General features: G+C 47.3%; 2 protein-coding genes and 1 long non-coding RNA gene across 7 annotated transcripts in view; 2 read left to right on the plus strand and 1 right to left on the minus strand.

Annotated features, from left to right (window-relative positions):
• The window catches only part of POLH (DNA polymerase eta), a 38,595-nt gene extending 28,145 nt beyond the window's left edge, over positions 1–10,450 (plus strand). For all 3 annotated transcript variants that reach the window (XM_032140799.2, XM_058432515.1, XM_032140800.1), the window contains 3 exons: positions 448–513; positions 5,989–6,158; positions 9,262–10,450. In XM_032140799.2, coding sequence (XP_031996690.1) covers positions 448–513; positions 5,989–6,158; positions 9,262–10,159 — 1,134 coding nt within the window. In that variant the 3' untranslated portion in view covers positions 10,160–10,450. The remainder of the gene's footprint in view (positions 1–447; positions 514–5,988; positions 6,159–9,261) is intronic.
• On the minus strand, positions 9–25,150 carry GTPBP2 (GTP binding protein 2). 3 transcript variants are annotated; one of them, XM_058432517.1, is made up of 12 exons: positions 24,848–25,067; positions 22,813–22,839; positions 22,111–22,295; positions 21,641–21,749; positions 21,248–21,445; positions 20,773–20,947; positions 20,397–20,616; positions 19,817–19,952; positions 19,622–19,680; positions 18,520–18,691; positions 17,896–18,060; positions 9–352 (listed from the first exon to the last, which is right to left on the minus strand). In XM_058432517.1, the coding sequence occupies exons 1-12, from the start codon at positions 25,031–25,033 to the stop codon at positions 305–307; spliced, it is 1,680 nt and encodes a 559-aa protein (XP_058288500.1). In that variant the 5' UTR covers positions 25,034–25,067; the 3' UTR covers positions 9–304. The 3 variants fall into 3 exon arrangements, with proteins under 3 accessions (XP_058288500.1, XP_058288499.1, XP_031996086.1); XM_058432516.1 differs by lacking the exon at positions 9–352 and adding an exon at positions 15,752–16,228 and having other exon boundaries at positions 24,848–25,068; XM_032140195.2 differs by lacking the exon at positions 9–352 and adding an exon at positions 16,389–17,683 and having other exon boundaries at positions 24,848–25,150.
• LOC131382143 (uncharacterized) lies at positions 19,928–23,782 on the plus strand. The gene is made up of 3 exons (XR_009211355.1): positions 19,928–20,030; positions 23,240–23,434; positions 23,519–23,782. It is a non-coding gene; the product is annotated as an uncharacterized LOC131382143 (long non-coding RNA).
• Positions 25,151–25,293: the final 143 nt, after the last annotated feature.

Raw genomic sequence — 25,293 nt, forward strand, 5'->3', positions numbered from 1 at the left:
GAAGGTTTAATAGGTTTAGAGGAGACCTTTATAAAGTATGAAGAAAACAGATGTTCTCTCCTTGGGTTAAAAATTGAGTAGTTTATGATTATTACTTTTTTCTCTTTCTTCCATTGAAATAAAATGGAATTTCTCATTTGTTTAGTAGATGGAGACTTGGAAAGCCTAGGATATTATGCTTCAAGTTTGGGTCTTATCCTTTTCTCAGAGCTGGAACATGCTTGAAAGTCACCTGATGGCAAACAAGCAGGAAAAGAAAATGAAAGGCTTGAGCTAGGGCAGGACAGAAGGACTGGGAACATTTCTATGATCCAGTGATCCTTTGATTATGGGGAGTCTTTGGTGCACAGTTCTGTTTGGGAGAAAAAAAAGAACAAATAACACCATCTAGTTCTTAACAGACTTCGAGTGTTTAAATGAAAGATTAAAGTCTCAATACTTTTTTAGGTACAATGGTGGCTGTTGCAATTAGCCCAGGAACTAGAGGAGAGACTGACTAAAGACCGAAATGATGTAAGATTTTCTTTCTTTATTCCTGGGGTGGGCTTTGCAATTTACATATCAGCTGCTCTTCACTTTACAGAGCAGGAACAAAAGCAACAAAGACAGAAAAAAGTATAGCATAGGAAATAGCCGTTTTCTTTCTTTTTCTTTTTTTTTTTTTGAGACATGGTCTCACTCTGTCTCCCAGGCTGAATACACTGGCACAATCATGGCTCACTGCAACCTCGACCTCCTAGTCTCAAGCTCTCCTCCCAACTCAGCCTCCTGAGTAGCTGGGACTACAGGTGCATGCCACTACAACTGGCTAAATTTTTTAATTTTTTGTAGAGACAGGGTCTTGCTAGGTTGTTCAGGCTGGTCTTGAACTCCAGCCGAGGACATTTTAAGAAATCTTTTTTTTTTTTTTTTGAGACATAGAGTTTTCCCTCTTGTTGCCCAGGCTGGAGTGCAGTGGCATGATCTTGTCTCACTGCAACCTCCGCCTCTGGGTTCAAGTGATTCTCCTGCCTCACCCTCCCAAGTAGCTAGGATTACAGGCACACACCACACCTGGCTAATTTTTTTTTTGTATTTTCAGTAGAGACAGGGTTCTACCATGTTGGCCAGGCTGGTCTTAAATGCCTCACCTCAGGTGATCCGCCCACCTCAGCCTCCCAAAGTGTTGGGATTACAGACATAAGCCACCACACCCAGCCAGTAGTGGCAGTTTTAAGCACATTTTATTGTGTATATTTGATGTTTACAACATGATGCTATGGGATACATATAGTAAAATGGTTACTATAGTGTAGCAAATTAACATATCTATCATTTCACGTACTTTTTTGTAAAAAAAAAAAAGTAGTTAAAATCTACTTAAAATCTCGAATAGAATTTTATTAAGTATAGTCCTCACTTGTACATTAGCTCAATAGACTCGTTCACCCTATGTGTCTGCTACTTTATATCCTTTTACTTACATCTCCCCATTTCCTCCTCCCCTCCCCCGTCCCAGGTAACTACTGTTTTATTCTCTATCTCTGTATATTTGACTTAAAAAAAAATTCTGAGCATTGTACATTTTTCTTTCTAATGTTAAAGACATCTGACGATTAGTTTCCTTTTTTTTTTTTTTTTTTGAGACTGAGTTTCGCTCTATCGCCCAGGCTGGAGTACAGTGGAGCAATCTTGGCTCACTGCAACCTCCGTCTCCCAAGTTCAAGCGATTCTCCTGACTCAGGCTCCCGAGTAACTGGGATTACAGGTGCCCGCCACCACGCCCAGCTAATTTTTTTATTTTTAGTAGAGACAGGGTCTCACCATGTTGGCTGGGCTGATCTCGAACTCCTGACCTCAGGCGATCTGCCCATCTTGGCCTCCCAGTGCTGGGATTACAGGCATGAGTCACCGCACCCAGCAGTTTCTCTCCTTTTTAAATAGCTTTATTGACATATACTTTACATACCATAAAATTCACCCATTTAAAATAATTCAGTGGTTTTAGTATATTGCAGAGTTCTACAACTATTCTACAATCAATTTTAGAGCATTTTTATCATCCCAAAAGAAATCCTGTGCCCATTACCAGTCACTCCCCATTTCTCTCCCAGCTACCCCCCAGCCCTAGGCAACCACTACACTGCTTACTGTTCTGGACATTTCATATAAAGTGGTCTTTTGTGAAAATATGTGGTCTTTTGTGACTGGCTTGAAGTCTTTCACTTAACATGTTTTCAAGGTTCAGCCATATTGTAGCATGTATCAATAGTCTTTTTTTTTTTTTTTTTGAGACGGAGTCTCGCTCTGTCACCAGGCTGGAGTGCAGTAATGCAGTCTCAGCTCACTGCAACCTCCGCCTCTCGAGTTCAAGTGATTCTGCTGCCTTAGCCACCCGAGTAGCTGGGACTATAGGCACGCGCCTATAGTCACGCCTAGCTAATTTTTCTATTTTTAGTAGAGATAGGGTTTCACTATGTTGGCCAGGGTGGTCTCGATCTCATGACCTTGTGATCCTCCTGCCTCGGCATCCCGAAGTGCTGGGATTACAGGCATGAGCCACCGCACCCGGCCAGGACTGACACTTTTTTGTGGCTGAATAATATTCTATTGTATTAATATATACCATATTTTGCTTATCTACTTATTAGTGAATGGACATTTGAGTGTATTTCCACTTTTGGCTATTATGAATAATGTTGATATGAACATTCATCTACAAGTTTTTGTGTAGACACCTGTTTTCTTTTCAGCATATACCTTGGAGTGTAATTTCTGGGTCATATGGTAACTCTATGTTTAGCATTTTGAGGAATTGCCAGACCGTTTTCCACATTGGCTACACCATTTCACATCCCTACCATCAATGTAAGACGGTTCCAATTTTTCCACATCCTTGTTACTGACTTTTTAAATTTTAGCCATTCTAGTGGGTGTGAAATGGTATCTCATTATGGTTTGACTTACATTCTTTGATAATCTTTTCATGTGCTTGTTGGACATTTGTATATCTTTGGGGAAATGTTTGTTGAAATCCTCTTCCTGGGCCGGGCGTGGTGGCTCAAATTTTTGGAGACCGAGGTGGGCGGATCACCTGAGGTCAGGAGTTCGAGGCTAGCCTGGCCAACATGGTGAAACCCTGTCTCTACCAAAATACAAAAATTAGCTGGGCATGGTGGCGGGCACCTGTAATTCCCACTACGCAGGAGGCTAAGACAGGAGAATCGCTTGAACCTGGAGGTGGAGGTTGCAGTGAGCCGAGATTGCGCCATTGCACTCCAGCATGGGCGACAAGAGCAAAGCTCCATCTCAAAAATAAAAAGAAAAAACAAAAATCCTCTTCCCTTTTCTAAATTGGGTTCTCTCTTTATTATTGAGTTTTAACATGTCCCTTGTCAGATACGTGATTTGCAAATATTTTCTCCCATTCTATGGGTTTTCTTCTCACTTTCCTAATGGTATTGTTTGATGCATCCTCTTCTTTTGAAATGTCTTGGTGTTCTACAAGTCAACTGTACATGTCAAGAATAGTCCAAAACTGCTTGTTTGCTCCTTTTTAGCTGGAATAGGTGGTAAATGTTTGTTCCTTTGGTAGGCATCATAAAGAGGGATTTGATCCAGTTGCATTATCGCCCTTTTCAGCTTTTGCCCACTAGGTGGCACTTGTTTCTCATCTCTCTATAAGTCCCTGGGGCCTTTCTTCCCCCTTTTTTTTTCTAAGAGACAGGGTCTTGGCTGTCATCCATGCTGGAGCACAGTAACACAACGTTAGCTCACTGCAGCCTTATAGCCTCAACCTCCTGGGCTCAAGTAATCCTCCTGCCTTAGCCTCCCACAGTGCTGGGAGTACAGGCATGAGCCACTGTGCCTAGCCTTTTCTTCCCACTTTGTATCCAGTGGGGATCCCTGAAAATCTATCTTTAAGCTTCAAAGGATTTTATGCCAAAAATAATTCAGGACATAGCAGATCCTAGCACTTCACTGTTTAAAACATTCCAGTGGTTTCCCTTCACACTTAAGGCATATTAAGGAATTTTTTTAAAGTAATTCTATAAAACCAAATATAATCTAATTTCTTGCTACTTCTCTGACCCCATCTCTTATCTTCCCCTCACTTATTCTAGTCTCTACTTCATTGGCCTCCTTCCCTTTATCTAACACACTTACTTTAGCACTTCCCGTTTCTTTGCCCTGTAGACTCTTTGTTCACATATTCTTAATATTTGCTTCCTTGATTTATTCAAATCTCTGTGCATGTTTTACCTTCTCCAGGAGGTCCTCCCTAGTTACCCTATCACAGCAGCAGCCTCCATCACTCTCTTTTCTTCATAGCACTCATCTCTGTGGTCATTTCTGTTACATGTCTATTTTTTATTATCTATAGTTCCTACTACAACATAGGATCCATGAGGACCTGGACTTTATTTTGTTCTCTCCTGCATCTGTAGGCACTGTCTAGGCATGCAGTTATAGTTGAATAATTTTAGTCAACAAGGACCCCTTTGTAATTGCCAATTTGTATTCCCTCAAGATATATAAATCCGTACAAATATATTTTTTATCCAAAAAGTAGTTCCTGCTCTTAGCTTGTTTGCCTTAGGGGTACTTCTTCTCACTAGCATGTTTTGATAGGGTCCCCTTATGTAGAATTTTCACCTTCTTATATTTCTGCCTCTTGACCATTATGTCTCAGTTTGCTGAGATTACAGTATTCAGATGCTTCAGACTTCACTGAAAAGTGAGTCATGATCTTGCTGTCTCAAGGCAGGCTCACTACATGGTATCTTCTCTAGATAAGCTGTAAAAAGGTGTTGGTAGAAACTTCTGGAATTGATGGCGAATGTTTGTTTACCATAAGAGCCCCAGGGCAGAAAAAAAGATATGACTTGAAGGCTAGTTCCACTTTGCTTTCAGACAATTACTTACCTGAAACCTTCCTTCAGTCACAAAATAGTATCTAGTATTGTAGATATTTGTTATAATTGTCCTGCTTAGACACCATGAAAAACATTTAGGGGAGTCCCATTTTCATTTGTTCTGTCTTGTTCCCATCATCTGTCAAAACATCGTAGGATACTCTGATGTTCCATAATCCAAATTGTGTCTTCTTCAGTGACTTTTTACACCCAGAAATAGCATTAACACTTTTTTGTGGAACCATGTAATCAGATTTCTATTCAGAAAATGCATTCTGTTGCATATAGAGTTGCATATAGATTTTTTTTTTTTTTTTTTTTGAGACGGAGTCTCGCTCTGTCCCCCAGGCTGGAGTGCAGTGGCGTGATCTCGGCTCACTGCAAGCTCCGCCTCCCAGGTTCACGCCATTCTCCTGCCTCAGCCTCCCCAGTTGCTGGGACTACAGGCGCCCGCCAACACGCCCGGCTAAGTTTTTGTATTTTTAGTAGAGACGGGGTTTCACCGTGTTAGCCAGGATGGCCTCGATCTCCTGACCTCGTGATCCGCCCGCCTCGGCCTCCCAAAGTGCTGGGATTACAGGCTTGAGCCACTGCGCCCAGCCTTTTTTTTTTTTTTTTTGAGACAGAGTCTTGCTCTGTCGTCCAGGCTGGAGTGCAGTGGCACCATCTTGGCTCACTGCAACCTCTGCCTCCCAGGTTCAAGCAGTTCTCCTGTCTCAGCCTCCCGAGTAGCTGGGATTACAGGTGCCTGCCACCACGGCTGCCTAGTTTTTTGTATTTTTCAGTAGAGATGGGATTTCGCCATGTTTGCCAGGCTAGTCTCGAACTCCTGACTTCAGGTGATCCACCTGCCTCAGCCTCCCAAGGTGCTGGTATTACAGGCGTAAGCCACCATGCCTGGCCTCTTTCTCTTTTTTATATTTTATCTTTACTCTTTGCAGAACTCAGTTTACCTTTATTCTTGACTTTTAAACTACTGTTTCCAAACCATTGTCATCCTGGTTCTTTTAATTTCCTTTCCTGCAGTTCAGTACCTAGAATTCAGATGCTTCTCATAACTTTATTTCTGGTCTCCATCCTTTCCCACCCACAGAATGACAGGGTAGCCACCCAGCTGGCTGTGAGCATTCGTGTACAAGGAGACAAACGCCTCAGCAGCCTGCGCCGCTGCTGTGCCCTTACCCGCTATGATGCTCACAAGATGAGCCATGATGCATTTACTGTCATCAAGAACTGTAATACTTCTGGAATCCAGACAGAATGGTGAGTTCTTTTCTAGCTCATCTTCTCAGAATAGATGATGATTCTGAGCTCTGTCTTAGCTCTACAAGACATAATTTAAAGTATCGGCTGGGCGCAGTGGCTCACGCCTGTAATCCCAGCACTTTGGGAGGCCGAGGTGGGTGAATCACCTGAGATCTGTCTCAGTTCTACACGTAGTAGGAATCTCTGTCTTAGTTCTACAAGTAGTAGGAATCTGAGCTCTTCTATCTGGGATAGACTCTGACCCAGACTACCAGTACCTATTACTCTGGGAGAAAATACAGTACCAACCTCAGAAACAAGACAGCTCAGCACAGATCATTTGCCTACAGCTGATACATTCCAGTTCCCAGGAGAAGGTTAGACCCTTACCCTGTATTGGCTTGGTCAGGGAAATGACCAGTTGCACTTGGAGAACAGAGCTCAAATTTCAAGGATACATTTGAGAACTTCAAACTAGTTGATTGATTGTTCTATCTTAAAAGCATCTTTCTTGATTATAAAGGTGACCTGTGTTCACTGATATTCTCTATCTGACATCCCAACTCAGTTACAAGCTCCACTGGTATTATACCAAATGTCATATTCATTAGTAAACTTCACTTCTGTTGGTCATGAAATATAAGCCTCTTTTTGGAGCATCTTCATTTTTTGTCCAGATATTAATGATTTTCAGGATTGGAATCCTTTAATTACATATTTAATAAAGCCCTTCCATTTTTTTAAAGTATTCCAAATTCACAATAGAAATATAATTATGAGAGAAAGGTGGCCGGGCGCGGTGGCTCACGCTTGTAATCCCAGCACTTTGGGAGGCCGAGGCGGGCGGATCACGAGGTCAGGAGATCGAGACCACGGTGAAACCCCGTGTCTACTAAAAATACAAAAAATTAGCTGGGCGCGGTGGCGGGCGCCTGTAGTCCCAGCTACTCGGAGAGGCTGAGGCAGGAGAATGGCGTGAACCCAGGAGGCGGAGCTTGCAGTGAGCTGAGATTGCGCCACTGCACTCCAGCCTGGGCGACAGAGCGAGACTCCGTCTCAAAAAAAAAGAGAGAGAAAGGTAAGTCGGTTGCTCACTTACAGATGTATATTGAAGATTATACAAAATAAAATCAAAGTTTAGTTAATCACTTATTACTTATCTAAATATATTGGCAGTACAATTACATGTACAGACCTATAATATGGTAGAGTCTCTTAGTCTTTGTTCATAGGGCCGGGCGAGGTGGCTCATGGCTGTAATCCCAGCACTTTCGGAGGCCGAGGCAGGCGGATCACCTGAGGTCAGGAGTTCAAGACCAGCCCGGCCAACATGGTGAAACCCTGTCTCTACTAAAAATACAAAAATTAGCCAGGCATGGTGACGGGTGCCTGTAATCCCAGCTACTTGGGAGGCTGAGGCAGGAGAATTGCCTGAACCCGGGAGGTGGAGGTTGCAGTGAGCTGAGATTGCGCCATTGCCCTCCAGCCTGGGCAACAAGAGCGAAATTCCATCTCCAACAACAACAACAATAAATAAATAAATAAATAAAGTATTTGTTCTGAGGATAATTTACTTAATACTTCCTGATATATTTATTTTCAAATATTGAAGTTTTACAAAACCAAATAACCGTGGTACTAATGTACACGTGAAACCTTATTTGAAGTTATAAATTGACAAACTATAACAAATACTACTCACCAACCGTGTGAAACTCCGTGATGCACAGGGAAGCATCAAAATTATCTGATTATAAGACTGTCCCAAAGCATGAAACCTGAGGATATTGGGATACTTTTTTTTTTTTTTTTTTTTTTTGAGATGGAATCTCGCTCTTGTTGCCCAGGCTGGAGTGCAGTGGCGCAATCTCGGCTCACTGCAACCTCCGCCTCCCGGGTTCAAGCAGTTCTCTTGCCTCAGCCTCCTAAGTAGCTGGGATTACAGGTGCCCGCCACCACGCCCGGCTAAGTTTTGTACTTTTAGTAGAGACAGGGTTTCTCCATGTTGGCCCGGCTGGTCTCAAATTCCTGACCTCAGGTGTTAACCACCTCGGCCTCCCAAAGTGCTGGGATTACAGGCGTGAGCCACTGTGCCCGGCCGATACTTTAATAATAACTTTAAAATGATATTTACCCTTTACCTCATTGAAGGACTAATTTGTACATAAAAGCAGATTTCATCTTCTGAAATTCAGCTCATGTGAAAATTTGAGTGATTAGACACAATGAGGAATTTTATGACAAAAATTTCTGATTTCTTTTTTTTTTTTTCTTTTTTTGAGAGGGAGTCTGGCTCTGTCGCCCAGGCTAGAGTGCAGTGGCGCCATCTCCGCTCACTGCAGCCTCCACCTCCCGGGTTCAAGCAATTCTTCTGCCTCAGCCTCCCAAGTAGCTGGGTTACAGGCACCCGCCACCACGCCTAGCTAATTTTTGTATTTTAGTAGAGATGGGATTTCACCATGTTGGTCAGGCTGGTCTCATACTCCTGACCTCATGACCCACCCGCCTTGGCCTCCCAAAATGCTGGGATTACAGGCGTGAGCCACCACTCCTGGCTATCACAAGAATTTCTTAAAATGTTTCTGAAATTGGGACTAGTAATGAAAAGCAGTTGTGGAATTTCATTCTCTAGAAATTCCAGAGTGGTAAGTCAGTCAGGGTTAGGTAGTGCCCTGTTTAAAAACGGGATAATGGCTAAGAGGATTTTTTCAAGTCTTTCTAGTCTAAATATTCTAAAGCTTTTTGTTGTCCTGAATAAAATTTCTTGCCCCAACCCTGAATTAACAGCAGCTTTCCAGCGGTACCTTATAAAAAAACAATAATCTCTAGCTTTCGGGAGGTGAGTGGTTACTAAATTAGTGGTTCTCAAGACATAACATCAGCATCACCTAGGAAATTAAATTCTCTGTCATCCCAGGTCTGTTAATCTCTGATACACATTAACATTTGAGAACCACTGCAGTAAAGAATTATTTCTGTGGCAGAACCAGAATCCTAGTCATCTATAGATTAAATCTGTCCTATGGTGAAATAAAACAGATACAATTCATGGAATTAGCAATAGGTCACTATTTTAATCTTCTAAATTGCTAATCATCTTATTTCTTTACTTTCTGTATAGGTCTCCTCCTCTCACAATGCTTTTCCTCTGTGCTACAAAATTTTCTGCCTCTGCCCCTTCATCTTGTACAGACATCACCAGCTTCTTGAGCAGTGACCCAAGTTCTCTGCCAAAGGTGCCAGTTACCAGCTCAGAAGCTAAGACCCAGGGAAGTGGCCCAGCGGTGACAGCCACTAAGAAAGCAACCACGTCTCTGGAATCATTCTTCCAAAAAGCTGCAGAAAGGCAGAAAGTTAAAGAAGCTTCGCTTTCATCTCTTACTGCTCCCACTCAGGCTCCCATGAGCAATTCACCATCCAAGCCCTCATTACCTTTTCAAACCAGTCACAGTACAGGAACTGAGCCCTTCTTTAAGCAGAAAAGTCTGCTTCTAAAGCAGAAACAATTTAATAGTTCTTCAGTTTCTTTCCCCCCACAAAACCCATGGTCCAACAGTAAAGCATTACCAAACTCTTTACCAACAGAGTATCCAGGATGTGTCCCTGTTTGTGAAGGGGTGTTGAAGCTAGAAGAGTCCTCTAAAGCAACTCCAGCAGACATGGATTTTGCCCACAACAGCCAAAGCATGCATGCCTCTTCAGCTTCCAAATCTACACTGGAGGTGACTCAGAAAGCAACCCCAACTCCAAGTTTTCTAGCTGCTGAGGACCAAGTGCCCTGTGAGAAGTGTGGCTCCCTAGTACCGGTATGGGATATGCCAGAACACATGGACTATCATTTTGCATTGGAGTTGCAGAAATCCTTTTTGCAGCCCCACTCTTCAAACCCCCAGGTTGTTTCTGCCTTATCTCATCAAGGCAAAAGAAATCCCAAGAGCCCTTTGGCCTGCACTATTAAACGCTCCAGGCCTGAGGGCATGCAAACATTGGAATCATTTTTTAAGCCATTAACACATTAGTGCTGCCCTCAGGCTTGCCTTTAGGATTTAGTATTTTTTATCTTTACAGATCTTTATCTTTAATATTTTATCTTTACAGATTTCCCTGAGAAGGGGAATTATGAAATTTTTAATACAAAAAATAATCCATTTAGGTGCTGAGTTACGGTCCCATCTCTTCACAGGCATGGATTCTAATCCCACTGCTGACTGAGATGTAAAAATTCATCCTACCACTGAGTTTTTAATCTTTAGCATCTAGGGAGGCAGTGTCATAAAGTAAAAAGTGTGTGGGCCTTGGAGTCTAAGAGACCTGGTTGCAAACTTAGCTCTGCTTATTGCAATGAGAGCCTTGAACAAGTCATTTTCTTCACTTTCTCATCTGTAAAATGGAGATAATACCTTACAGATTATTGCAGATTAATAACAGTGTGTTCAAATTAGGTAACTTGGCTGGGTACATGGCTCACGCCTGTAATCCCAATACTTTGGGAGGCCGAGGCAGACAGATCACCTGAGGTCAGGAGTGCGAGACCAGCCTGGCCAACATGGCAAAACCATGTCTCTACTAAAAATAGAAAAATTAGCCAGGCATGTTCTGGGCACCTGTAATCCCAGCTACTTAGAGGCTGAAGCAGAAGAATTGCTTTAACCCTGGAGGCAGAGGTTGCATTTAGCTGAGATCATGCTACTGCACTCCAGCCTGGGCAACAGAGCAAGACTTCATCTCAAAAAATAAAAAATAGGGGCCGGGCACAGTGGTTCATGCCTGTAAAGCCAGCACTTTGGGAGGCCAAGGTGGGCAGATCACTTGAGGCCAGGAGTTCGAGACCAGGCTGGCCAACATGGGGAAACCCCATCTCTACAAAAAATAACAAAAATTAGCTGTGTGTGGTGGCGCACGCCTGTAATCCCAGCTACTCAGGAGGCTGAGGCAGGAGAATCGCTTGAACCCAGGAGGCAGAGGTTGGAGTGAGCTGAGAGCGCACCACCGCACTCCAGCCTGGTCAACAGAGCGAGACTCCATCTTAAACAAAAACAAGAACAAAAACAAAGTTGGCACAGAAAAGGGACCAAGTTTAAAAAAGGGTTTAAAATGTAATGAGACTTGCATAGTCTAAAAAAAAAAAAAAAGGGATTTTTTTTTTTTTTTTGAGATGGAGTCTCCCTCTGTCGTCAGGCTGGAATGCAGTGGTGCGGTCTCGGCTCACTGCAACCTCTGCCTCTCGGGTTCAAGCAATTCTCCTGCCTCAGCCTCCCAAGTAGCTGGGACTACAGGCGCATGCTACCACGCTCAGCTAATTTTTGTATTTTTAATAGAGATGAGGTTTCACCATGTTGGCCAGGATGGTCTCGATTTCTTGACCTCATGATCCGCCCGCCTTGACCTCCCAAAGTTGCTGGGATTACAGATGTTAGCCACCGATCCCGGCCCCCCAAAAAAAGGGGATTTTAAGAAAAACTTCTCTAGGCTGGGCGCGGTGGCTCACGCCTGTAATCCCAGCACTTTGGGAGGCCGAGGTGGGCGGATCACAAGGTCAGGAGATCGAGACCACGGTGAAACCCCGTCTCTACTAAAAAAATACAAAAAAACAATTAGCCGGGCGCGGTGGCGGGCGCCTGTAGTCCCAGCTACTCGGGAGGCTGAGACAGGAGAATGGTTGTGAACCCGGGAGGCGGAGCTTGCAGTGAGCCCAGACTGTGCCACTACACTCTAGCCTGGGCGACAGAGCGAGACTCCGTCTCAAAAAAAGAAAAAAAGAAACTCACTCTAGGCTGGGTGCGGTTCCTCACGCCTATAATCCCAGCATTTAGGGAGGCTGAGGCGAGTGGATTGCAGGAGCTCAGGAGTTTGAGACCAGCCTGGGCAAGGTGGTGAAACCCCGTCTCTAATAAAAAAAAAATTAGCTGGGCTTGGTGGCAGGCGCCTGTAATCCCAGCTACTCGGGATACTGAGGCAGGAGAATCGCTTGAACCTGGAAGGTGGAGGTTGCAGTGAGTTGAGATCACGCCACTGCACTCCGGCCAGGGTGACAGAGTGAGAGACTGTCTCAAAAAAAAAACCAAAAGAAAAACTTCTCTCTAGCTCTGTGACTGGCAGTTCAGATAATACCTTGACCAGATTTACATGTTGTCAGCTGGAGAATGTGAGGTGAAGCCTTGAAACCCTAAAAGTGATATGGTAACTAGGGCAGGTCTCTCTGTACACAAAAATGACTTAATAAACAGTGAATTTCATACAGGTAAACCCTATTATACCCTCAGTTCTAACCATTGGCCTATCTCTTGCATTTTGTTCTAATGTAGAATTAGATTGCTACTTGACTAGTTCAGGAACTCTGTTTAGATCAGATAAGTCATAATCAAATCTTGCCAGGCGAGGTGGTTTATGCCTGTTATCCCAGCACTTTGGGAGGCCAAGGCAGGTGGACCATGTGAAGTCGGGAGTTCAAGACAAGCCTGGCCAACATGGCAAAACCCTGTATCTACTAAAAATAACAAAAATTAGCCGGGCATGTTGGCAGGTGCATGTAATCCCAGCTAGTTGGGAGGCTGAGGCAGGAGAATCACTTGAACCTGGGAGGCAGAGGTTGCAGTGAGCCGAGATTGCCACTGCATTCCAACCTGGGCGACAGAGTGACTCTGTCTCAAAAAAACCCACTAGATCATCTCTAGAACATTGCTATTCCCAAGTATGATTTGAGGAACAGCAGCCTCAGTATCACCAGGGAACTTATTAGAAATAGTCTCAGCCTCACCACTACTCCCACTTAATTGTAATCTGATATTAACAAGATTTCCCAATGTGGGTCAGGTGTGGTGGCTCATGCCTGTAATCCCACACTTTGGGAGGCCAAGGTGGGTAGATCACTTGAGGCTAGGGGTTCGAGACCAGGCTGGCCAACATGGGGAAACCCCCATCTCTACAAAAAATAACAAAAATTAGCTGTGTGTGGTGGCGCATGCCTGTAATCCCAGCTACTCAGGAGGCTGAGGCAGGAGAATCGCTTGAACCTGGGAGGCAGAGGTTGTAGTGAGCCGAGATTGTGCTACTGCACTCCAGTCTGGGCAACAGAGTGACACTGTTTAAAAAAAAAAAAATTCCCAATGTGGGCCGGGCGCAGTGGCTCATGCCTGTAATCCCAGCACTTTGGGAGGCTGAGGCGGGTGTATCACGAGGTCACGAGATCAAGACCATCCTGGCCAACATGATGAAACCCCGTCTCTACTAAAAATACAACCGGGCGTGGTGGTGCGCACCTGTAGTCCCAGCTGCTTGGGAGGCTAAGGCAGAAGAATCGCTTGAACCAGGGAGGTGGAGCTTGCAGTGAGCCGAGATCGTGCCACTGCACTCCAGCCTGGCGACACAGCAAGACTCTGTCTCAAAAAAAAAAAAAATTTCCCAATGTGTATCCTGAAGTTTGAGAAATGCTCATCTAAAAGATACTAACATTTTCTTAAACCCTTAAGTACAAATTTAAGAGGTAAGTGCTTCAGCCATTAGGGTTACTGGCTTGTTCATCTTTCCCACTGAGTGTAAATATTTAGCTTAGGGTTTAAAATTTGTTATGTAGCTTTTTGCGCTTGTCCATGTTTATACTACTGTATTTTTTTTTTTTTTTTGAGATGGCGTCTTGGTGTGTAGCCAGGCTGGAGTGCAGTGGCGCAATCTCGGCTCACTGCAGCCTCCGCCTCTAGGGTTCAAGCAATTCTCCTGCCTCAGCTTCCCGAATAGCTGGGACTACAAGCATGCACCACCACGCCCAGCTAATTTTTGTATTTTTAGTAGAGACAGGGTTTCACCATGTTGGCCAGGCTGGTCTCGATCTCGACCTTGTGATCCACCCGCCTCGGCCTCCCAAAGTGCTGGGATTACAGGCATGAGCCACCACGTCCAGCCTATGGTACTGTATTCTTGTTCTCCATTCTTATGTGTGAAAAGTCAGCTCTTCTGGCTTTTCTGTTATGGGGAATCTTGAATTACACAGGGAACCCAACTGAAGAAGATGAACTGAAGTAGGTGGCACTGGGTGAAGTGGGCCCAGAGAATGGTGTACACATCCCTCCCATACATATACCCAAACTTCTTTTTTATTTTTTTATGTGACGGAGTTTCCCTCCTGTCACCCAGGCTGGAATGCAATGGCACAATCTCGGCTCACTGCAACCTCCGCCTCCCGGTTCAAGCGATTCTCCTGCATCAGCCTCCTGAGTAGCTGGGATTACAGGCATGCACCATCATGCATGGCTCATTTTTGTATTTTTAGTAGAGACAGGGTTTTGCCATGTTGGCCAGGCTGGTCTTGAACTCTTGATCTCAAGTGATCCACCCGCCTTGGCCTCCCAAAGTGCTGGGATTACAGGCGTGAGCCACCGGGCCGGCCCCAGCTTCTACTTTTTATCTTATTTATAAATTGGGAGGGGGGGTTCTATATTTAGTTTGAAGAGGTGGGGAAGATTTGAAAACCACTAGATCTACCAGGAAATTTTTTTCTTCAAAAATATTTTCTGCTTTTATGATACTTGAATATCTAATAAAAGACAATATTTAGCCAGTCACGGTGGCTGACGCCTGTAATCCTAACACTTTGGGAGGCTGAGGTGGGTGGACTACTGGAGCCCTGGAGTTCAAAAGCGGCCTAAGCCACATGGCAAAACAGTCTTTACAAAAAACACAAAGATGGTGGCTTATGCCTGTAGTCCTACCTACTCAGGAGGCTGAGGTGGGAGGATCACCTGAATCTGGGAGTTCGGGGCTGCAATAAGCCATGATTGTGCCACTGCACTCCAGCCTGGGTGACAGTCTGAGACCCTGTCTCAAAAAAAAAAAAAAAAAAAAAGACTACATTCACTGTATACATGGCCTTTTCCCCCTAACTAGATATGTAGCTTCTTAAAGGCAAAGATTCTTCATAGTGCTTTGCACATAATAGGCGCTGATATTCATTGGATGAATGTATATAGTGAAGAATTTTAGATCTGATTACCACAATTGGGGTCATAAATATGTGTAAACTCCTTGGGAGTCTGCCTTACATACTTTTTATCCCCCTAAATGTTCCATTAATGTTGCAGAGAGGCTCACTAGTTCCTGGAGATGTCTTATTAAGTACTGAAATGTGATTTTCCAAAATTTCCTTTACAATACAGGCAAAAGATAAGTAAACTGTGGACAAAGATTTCATCTCTATCAGCAGCTATAGAGAGGAAGTAAACAGCTTAGCCCCTAATACAGGAGGAAGTTGTTCAACTACAGGCTTGTTAGTAGCAAGTTAAACCAGTTATATTTTATAAAACTGAGCCGCCGGGCGCGGTGGCTCACGCTTGTAATCCCAGCACTTTGGGAGGCCGAGGCGGGCGGATCACGAGGTCAGGAGATCGAGACCATGGTGAAACCCCGTCTCTACTAAAAATACAAAAAATTAGCCGGGCGTGGTGGCGGGCGCCTGTAGTCCCAGCTACTCGGAGAGGCTGAGGCAGGAGAATGGCGTGAACCCGGGAGGCGGAGCTTGCAGTGAGCCGAGATTGCGCCACTGCACTCTAGCCTGGGCGACAGAGCGAGACTCCGTCTCAAAAAAAAAAAAAAAAAAAAAAAAAAAAACTGAGCCTGAGTGGTAGGGAAGCTATCACTTTAATACTCTAGAGGCAGAATGCCGCATAGGACTTTGGGTCACATATTTCTTTTCCAGGGTCTCCTCAAAATGCAGTTTCTATTTACAGTTGACTTTGGCCCCTGTTTACCCATAAAATGTCAAAATCAAGTAGTCTGAACATGGAAACAGGAACAGGGACTAAGGTTTGGTCAAGTGGCCCTCACTGTTCCAAGAGTAATTTAGGCTATGTAAACTTGAAAAGTATAGGACCAGATTACCTTTTGTCTCTAAATTCTCTTCTTTAAAGTAGCTGACACTGTATCTCTGACAGGGCACAGAAGTGGGCTCCTTACTATTCTGACCACTAGCAAGTGGCCAACACTTCAAATACAGGGTAGCTACCTATTTCACGTGCTTTCGTGAGCCTCAGTACTCTGCTCGCTTGAACTACGGAAAACAGGCCACAATACTTGGTTACAATACTGGAACTCTGAACCTATGTGGAGGAGAGAAAAACAATGGTGAACCCGATACCAGCTGGGCTCTTTCCACGTTCAGGGCTCAGCAATGTTGGGGTTTCACTTGTCTCTAATCCTGGAGAGGTATCTAGCCCTGGAAGGAAGCTGAGCCTGTAGCTAATGCATAAGCACAGTGTATTCAATAAAACATTTTTATTCTGTACAATATATATGTGTATTTAAATATATATACATATGTATATATATATATGCGCAGAGAAACCTCAGCCAACAAATCCCTGAGTCCATGGGAACCCAGGACACTAACAAAGGGAAAGGAGAGTCCATGCCTAAAGAGCAGGAAATATGGCAACATCTTTCCCTTTCCTCTTGGTTCCCTGCAACAGAGGGAAGGGAACAGTCACTACAAATTACTAAAACAAGAGGGTTTAGGTGGGGCAGGAAAGTGGGGCGAGAGTGGTACAATGGGGCTCAGATGCCACCAGTCTGGGAAAGTAAAACATTTGATCCAGCATGAAAGCCAACATGACCACAGAGGAAAAAGACCAGACTGATGGGCATGCAGCTGGCCTTTGGTATATGCCAAGCCTTTGCTTGGTAGCCCCACGCCTGGGCCAGCACAACAAATAGCACCTGTGGGGCCTATAAGCCAGGAGGGGGTGGGGGAGATAGGGACTGGGGAAATGGCCCTTGAGTGAAGGAAAGGGAGATAAAGCTGAGGAAGAGGCCTCAGGCCTCAGCACAGGGTGGGAACCCTACCATTCACTGTCCTTGTGCCATTTCTTCAGACTCTGAGCCACCACCACCACCAGATGGCCAAGAGCAGATAACCTTTTGTCCACAGCCAGGTAGAGATGGGCAACTTACATGGCCTTGAGAAGAGGTATAGAAAAAGGAGTGCTTTTGAGGGCTACCCCCTGTTGTGACAATTCCTGAAGTGCAGAGACCACACCAGCAAAACATGCCCAGTCTTAGTAGTGGGGCCGAGGAATTGATGAATGGATGCAGTCAGCTCCAGCAGACAGGCCACAGGGTTGCCAGGTTTGATGAGCCAACCAGGTGAGCACACAGCTTCTGAGCACTGCCCTGAATCCTGTCTTCTCCCTCAGGACTGCCCTTTCCTGGCCACACCAAGTTTGGCACCTCTCCAGAAAGTTGGCAGGGAGCAAGTGGCAGACAGCAACCCTCTCTCCCTAGCCTATTAACACACAGAGCCGCCAATGGTGGGGCAGCATGGCCGGAAGTCACCTTATATATTGTAGGGACAGCAATAGAATTGTCCCTGCCTGAAGGATTCAGAAGCCCATGTTGGCCTGGGCTTCTCCTGCTGTAATGGCTTGTACATCAGTGACATGGCCGATGCCCTTGGTGACACCCTCCCGGAACAGCAGTTTGGCGCCCACCTTCAGGTACTCTGGGTGTTTCAGGAAGCGGAAACGTACCACTGCCTTCTCGCCTGTCCGCAGTTTGTCCTGCAGCAGATAAGTGGTCACTCCCCTGGCCAGTGCCTTCTGTCCCATTCTCTGCCAGCCGTGGCTCTCCACCCTCCAGAGGCCTATCAGGCCACTACCCACCCTAAGTGGGGTTTTATTCCCATTGTGAGATCAAGGAGTTCTCTGCCAGTCTGGGACAAGCCTCCCTCTTTTCTGACCTCTGGAGAAATGGAAGGCCAGGTCCCTCTCACCTTGGCATGGATCTTTTCCACCACTGCCGTCTGACGTACGTTGCCCACATGTACTGTCACCTGGAATCCTCGTCGGAAGGTGGTGGCATGGAACAGTAAGACTATCTCTGCCTCAAACACCGAGCAGATGGTAGGATTCATCTCCGGGCTCACCATCACCATGCCCTGGGGAGGAACAGACCCCAGGCCCAGGAAGGGCAGCTCTAACATCAGACTCTCCCTCCCCAGCCACCCCACACCCTTTATAGCTCTTGAATTTCCTCTTCCTCTACACAACTCTAAACACAAAGACCTCAAAAGACAATAATCAAAACTCTCGGAATGAGTCTTTACCCACCTCCTACGTCCTCTAGCCCATCTAACGTTAAGCATTTAGGGTCCTGAACACTAAAAATAGTGTTCACTAAAAACAGTGTAACATAGTGATTCATATTTAGTTATCTGTACCTCATGAGTACGCTAGGCTGTTTTTATAGTCTATGTAGCTAGATCAGAAGCTTCTTGGGTCAGAGAGTGTGTTTCCTCTGAGTTTCTCTGAAGCGCCTTAAATAGGTGCTCATTCAGTAGCCAGTCTCCTAGGCACTTCTGTTAGCATTCCCTCCCCAACCCATACACCCACCTCACCTTGCGAAGCAGTGCACGGTCAAAGTCCCCAAGCGCCAATGTAGCAGCCTGACCAGCTCGCAGCACACGACAGGCAGAGCGGTTGCGCTGGATGCTGCATACTCTCAGCTCCAGGAAGCAGCCATCATCCGTGGGGCCCACCACCAGCTGGTCCCCCTCACGGCAAATCCCACTGCAGCCCAGAGGGCAGGTGGCACAGTGTCAGCCAAGGTCCCCATACCTACTTCTCTATTAGGATCACCCAGAGCATTCCTTCCCTTCTAGGGTTGAGTCCCTCAAGTGGGGAAGAAGAACCCTAAATTCTGACTTGGATGTAGTGGGGATCACTGCCAGAGTTCACAATCAGAAGACTAATTTCAGAAAAGGCCAGCAGTGATGGTGGGCAGAGAGGCACTTGCTGGTTTAACAACACTGAATACCTAATCGCTGAAGGAGCAAGTTAACCCCTTGGGTTTCATTCTCTGCTTTGCAGTCGTAGGCCAGGCGCGGTGGCTCACACCTGTAATCCTAGCACTTGGGGAGGCCGAGGCAGGTGGATCACTTGAGGTCAGGAATTCAAGACCAGCCTGGCCAACGTGGTAACGACCCCGTCTTTACTAAAAATACAAAAATTAGCCGGGCATGGTGGCAGGCACCTGTAATTCCAGCTACTCGAGGCTGAGGCAGGCGAATTGCTGTAACCCAAGAGGCGGAGGTTGCAGTGAGCCAAGATCATGCCACTGCACTCCAGCCTGGGCGACAGAGCAAGACTCTGTCTCAAAAAAAAAAAAGGAAGAAAGAAAAGAGTCTTAAGTGATGTCTCTCATTTCCCTATGTAAGATGAAGTCAGCTGAATACACTCTAGTTTTCTTCCTGGAGCCCAAGACCCACACTTCTCTCTCAGGGGCCTGGAGATTCCCAATAGGCAGCAATACTGTTTCTCCCCTCCGAAGCCAACAAACTACCGTTCTCCAGCTCTTCTGATAGTGAAAGCCTAATCTGCAAATAAGCATGTCCTTTAAATGGGTTCCGTTCAATTCCAGGGTCTCCTTCTTTGGGCCAGGATGTCTTTGAGTACATGGGTGAGGGCTGAGTGGGGAGGGTAGCAAGCAAGACAATTCACCTGGAAAGTGTTCCTCCAACAACAGTCCCCACCTCTGGTACTGTGTAGATTTCATCTACCTGAAGCCAAAGAAAACACTATCAATGGCCTGCCAAGTAGGCTGGTGGGTCCAAAATCTCTAAACAGGCTCTGGGTTTGGTCTGAAGCAGCCCCTCCCTGTTTCCCAGCCTATTAGCTGTTTGGGCAGTCAACTACCTGGAACTCCGTCAGCTGCTGCATGAGTTCCTCCTGCTCTTTGCTGTTGGTGAGTGGCGGCAGAATATTCAGAAAGACTTTGAGGAGGTCCAGACTCTCTCCAGACACACTGGACAATGTGAAGATGGGGGTGACACTGTAGAGGGAGGCATGGAATGGACAGATGAAGACAGTCCAAACAGGAGGCAGAGGCCAGAGCCCCATATATGGAAAGGTGAGCTTTGTTCTTGGCTGGGGGTCCCTCTCTCCTGTCTGCAAATGGCTCAGGAACTCTGGGCCTTCCTGTGAGCCAGCTGAGCAATGTCACACAAAAAGCCCATCCCAGAGCCCAAGGGAAACAGCAAATGCCTGGTATAGCACTTCATTTCCATGGTCCCAGGCATCAGCAATGCTCCAGGTTGGCTCGGGGGGAGGGTCAAGCCCTTTAGCAAGATGCCCCTCCACAATCCCAAGCTGAAACACCCACAGAACTAAGCCAGAACTGGTCTGGCCCTGGAGGAGTAGGGTATCATGCTCCTGGGCCCTGGGCTCTGTGGCAGCCTTCCTAGTGGATCAGGGCTTTAGAGTAAGGTGGGCTTACTTGGGTGACTGAGCAAACTGCTGGGCAGCAGTGACGGCATCATCCTCAGAGGTGACCAGCATGGGGACCTTGTGGCAGCCAGGCTGCTTGAGGACCCGCTCCAGCTGGCGTACTGTCCTCTCCACTGTGGTCTTGGCACACAGGTCTATCTTGCTGACCACGATGAAGAAGGGCACTTTCAGGGCCAGGGCCAGCCCCAGATGTTCCCTTGTGGTGCCAGCTGCCTCAGAAGGACAGCAAGCAGCAGGAGAGAAGAGTGAGAATGCAGAAGGGAGGAGAGGGAAGAAGAGGAGCATTGGTCTGTCTCCAAGATTTGAGGCCCAGGGTAGGAGTCAGCACCCCCCTTCAGCCCTGTCCCTGCCCTAATGCCTCGTACCAATCCCAGTGTTGGCACTGACGAGGAGCAGGGCGCAGTCGGGGCAGTATGATGTGAGGCCAAAGATGGTGGTGTGTAGGTACTTATGGTGGCCTGCCAGGTCGATGAAGGTGATCATCTTGGAGCTGCTCTCACAGATCTCTTCTGCTGTCCGTGAGTCGCTGTAATTCACCACCTGGCCCAGGGCCCAGGGCTCTCAGTGCCTCCTGCCAGCCCTTCCAACCCCTTCAGAGTTGCCAGGACCTAAACCATTCCGTGGGTGACCCTGCCTCTTAATCCTGACCCCATTTTTTATTTAATTTAGTTGATTCCTCATTGATTTCCTAAGAGGGACAGAGCTTGTTCACAGTCCCCTCAGGGCATTCATCTATACTATTCCAAAAAGTCTCCACACTCTACCCCCATCCTACGTCCTTCACTACTACCATCCCATCCTCAGAGTCTGGCCCCATTGGGTCCCATTGATCCCATGCACCTCTCCCTTGCTGTTAAAGCCCAGGATCTCGAAGCTGATGCTGGAGGTTCGGCCAGACTGAATCTCATGCAGGTGGCGGAAAAGGTTGAGCCGAGCCCGGCCCCGCCCATTGTCCAGCTCTCCCTGGGTCAGGACTCCAAGCAGAGTCGACTTCCCTGAGTCCACATTCCCCAGGACGGCCACACGGAGGTCTAGGAACTGTGGATGAATTGCCAGAGATAAGGACTCCAATCCCTCACCCCTCTCACTGAAGACTGGGTCAAGGGCAGTGACGCTCCCTAGGGAGCAAGTGATGAACTGGAAGACCCCAGGATCCCAGGCCAGGAGACAGCCTGCCACCACAGGGCCCTTCCACAGTGTGGACATGAGAGACAGGGATGGGTGTGTGCTCACCTGTTGGTTGTCAGGGACCTTTCGTACTAGCACCTCGGTGATCTTCCGGGGCATGTCGCTATCATAATCCACTTCTCGCTCTCGAAGAACGGTGATGTCTGCCCCAACCCTGTCATAGCAAGGCCACAGCTGCCATATCTCACCTGTCCTTCTCCTATTCCAGGCTCGCTCTGGACCTACAGACTTCCTGCACCTCCCACAGAGCTCCCAATACCTTAGTGCACTTCCTACCACCCTCCAATCTATTTCTCATTCACAGTTCCCTTTAAAACAAAAACACGTATCTTAATTCAAGGAGCAAAACAGCCTAGGTCCAGAGAGGAGGGGATCAAAACACTAACCCTCCCCACTTCAGCCCTTTGTCAAGAGAAGGAAAGTCCCACCTTGGCCCCTCAGGCCCTAGGTAACTGGGAATGCGTGGGTCCCCCCAAGTTAGGTAAAGGAGAACTGGTGGGGAAGGGGAAGCATACTTCTCTGCCATCCGGTGCAGGGTCTTGAGCGAAGCTCGCATTTCCTCCTCAGCCAGCCCCACCAGCAGCCCATTGTCCTCTACCCCAATCTGGTAGACGGCCTCACCACGTCCTTCCTGGAGCCGCCACTTCATTTGTGTCACCAGGTGCTCAAAGCGGTACTGGGATGGATTCACCAGCTTCAACTTAGGGCAAGTGGGGTATCATAAGGTGAAATCAGAGGTGTTCCTCCCAAACCTACATGGTCCCCACCTGTCCTGCTGCAAGGACCAGAACTTTCCCTTTCCACTTAAACTCATACCTGATCCCCCTCCAACAGAACGAGGTACAGAGCCCTTAACCTGAACCATATCCTTAAACTGCTATAGATTATGAAGTTGGAAGGCTCTCAGAGAACTTATCCCATGCTGGTGGATCACCAGAGGTCAGGAGTTCGAGACCAGCCTGACCAACATGGAGAAACCTCATCTCTACTAAAAATACAAAATTAGCCGGGCGTGGTGGCACATGCCTGTAATCTCAGCTACTTGGCAGGCTGAGGCAGGAGAATCTGAGATCGCGCCACTGCACTCCAGCCTGGGCAACAAGAGCAAAACTCCATCTCAAAAAAAAAAAAAGAAAGAAAGAAAGAAAAAATAAATTATCCCACACTGGCAAGGACAACCTACTCCAGCCCCTGCTTTTCCCCAGGCTGGGACTCACTTTATATTCAATGTTTCCATCTTCAGCCTGAAAAGAAACAGTGAGCAGTTACCATACACTGTTCAGACCCAATCCCTACTTCCCCTCAATTCCCACTGGGTCCAGGTAGCTAACTTGAGAAAGCAGGAAGCCCCACTGGCACTTGCTTAAGCAAGTGCCTGTCAAAGGTCAGTGGCAGACAAGATGCTCTATTCAGCCCCAGCATGGCCTCTATGAAGGGAAGGCCTATAAGGACACAAGGAGTCACCCATTTAAGCCAGGAACAGAACACTGAATCAATCCATTCTTTGATCACTGGCAGCAGGTTCTTCCTAGATGCAAGATCATCCCTTCCTCCCCACCTCCAGGGCCTCAAACCTGCTCTTCCCAGAAGTCTATGTCTCCTCTGTGCCCAGGCTGTTAAAACCTTTCTTTGTCACTGGTCTAGGAAATACCATTTCCTCCCTGCCTGCCCCTTTCAGCTGATGTCATCTAGAGTAAGAGGCTGCAAGAGGTTCTGGATCAGAGCCAAAGGGTGAGCTCAGCAATGGTCACTACAAGCCTGATGAATGACCGAGAAGATCTAGGTGAGAGAGAAGAGCTCCAAAGCTGGGGCTGAGAGGAACAGAAAAACTCAGAAAAGGTAATGAAGCGGACAGACTCGCTATGGCCTTTACCTCCTGCCCCCTAACCTCAGTGGAGGTAAAATCCTGAATCCACCCCACAGTCTCTTCTAGCTCCAGTGGGTAGCACAGCACAGAAGCACCCCGTTACCTGAGCCTTCCCCTCCCAGGTACAAAGGGATATGGGATTTGCCTGTTTGGCCAGTCTGCATTTTTCTACCCCCCTCTCTGGATATTTTGTTTCCTCTTCCCTTCCTGTCATCATTCCATCCCTTCAAGGCTCTCTGGCTCCCAGGCCCTAACAGGTCTTCACTCATAATCTCCACCTCATGTGTGTTAAGGAGATTATTTTTTTCCCCATCAATAAAAACCTTTTAATCATTTTTCTGGGGATGGGTGGCTTCAAAAAATGTGATACAAGGGCCCAGACTAATGGTTCCCAAAGTGAGGTCCTGGGACCAGCAGCATTAGTATCACATGGGAACTTGTAAGAAATGCAAATTCTCAGGCCCATCCTCACTAGTAAGAAAGAATGAGAAATTCTAGGCTGGGCACGGATGCTCACGCCTGCAATCCCAGCACTTTGGGAGGCCGAGGCGGGTGGATCACCTGAGGTCAGGAGTTTGAGACTAGCCTGGCCAACAAGGTGAAACCCCATCTCTATTAAAATACAAAAATTATCTGGGCGTGGTGGCGGGCACCTGTAATCCCAGCTACTCGGGAGGCTGCGGCAGCAGAATCGCTTGAGAACCCGGGAGGCCGAGGTTGCAGTGAGCTGAGATAGCCCTACAGCACTCCAGCCTGGGCAACAGAGTGAGAATCTGTCTAAAAAAAAAAAAAAAAAAAAAAGGAATTGGCCAGGCGTTGGGGGCCAGCAATCCGGGTGATTCGATACATGCCAAAGTTTGATAACCACTGGCTTAGGCTGTGTGTGTGTGTGTGTGTGTGTGTGTGTGTGTGTAGTGAACATACTGCTCTTTTCCCGAGTACTGTATGTGTGTGTCTGTGTGGAACATATTGCTCTTTTCCCGGGTACTCCCCTTCTCCCTGTGGAACAAGTTTAGAAGTGGTGGTTACTGTGTCTGCCTCTCGTCCCAGGATGCAGTCTCTCTTCCCCTATGGCGGCACACGCAGTTGGTCGGGGTGCTTTTCCTGGGATCCCCTTTCTCTACTTCTCTCCTGGGGTAATCTAGATGAGAAGGGGGAGTCCTCCCTCTCCACTCTTCCTCTTTGAGGTCCTGACACCTGAGAGTCCAGTCTCTGCCCTTCCTCTCTGGGGTCCCGGGACCTGAAAGAGGGGTTCTCCTCCCGTGCCCCTCCTCCCTGGGGTCTCGACACCGGAAGGGGGGATTAATTCTCTGGGTATCTCCTCCCTAGAGTCCTGGGCCGGAAAGAGTGGCTTCTTCCCGCCCCACCAGTTCTCAGGTGCTCACCTCGGGCGGCAGGTACGGGGGATTGTTGGCTTTGCCCCCTCTGTTCCTTCCGTTCTTCTTCTTCCCCTTTGGGCCCCCGCAGCCGCTGCTGCTGCCGGCCCCCCTAGCCTTGAGGGTTCCGCCCACGGCCGGACCCCCTCCCGGCCGGCAGCAGCCGCCGAACAGCTCCGATACCCGCGAGTCCATCCGCCGCTGCCGCCAGCCCCCCGCCCGGCCCCTCCCCCGACCGCCGCCGCCGCCGCCGCCGCCGCCGCCGCCACCGCCCTTACTGCCACTGCCGTGTCCGGCCGGCCTGAGCAGAGTGGGGTGGGGCTCTGCACAAGCTACGCCCCCCACCTCCCTGACCTCCGGGTCGCGTCAGAAACAGCCGCGGGGCACCACGGGATATAGAGTCCCCAGGCCTGGGAATTCGCTCAAAATGACACGCCGCCGCCCTACAACTCCCA

This window comes from Hylobates moloch, unplaced genomic scaffold, assembly GCF_009828535.3.
Source record: "Hylobates moloch isolate HMO894 unplaced genomic scaffold, HMol_V3 SCAFFOLD_20, whole genome shotgun sequence".
NCBI lineage: Eukaryota > Metazoa > Chordata > Mammalia > Primates > Hylobatidae > Hylobates > Hylobates moloch.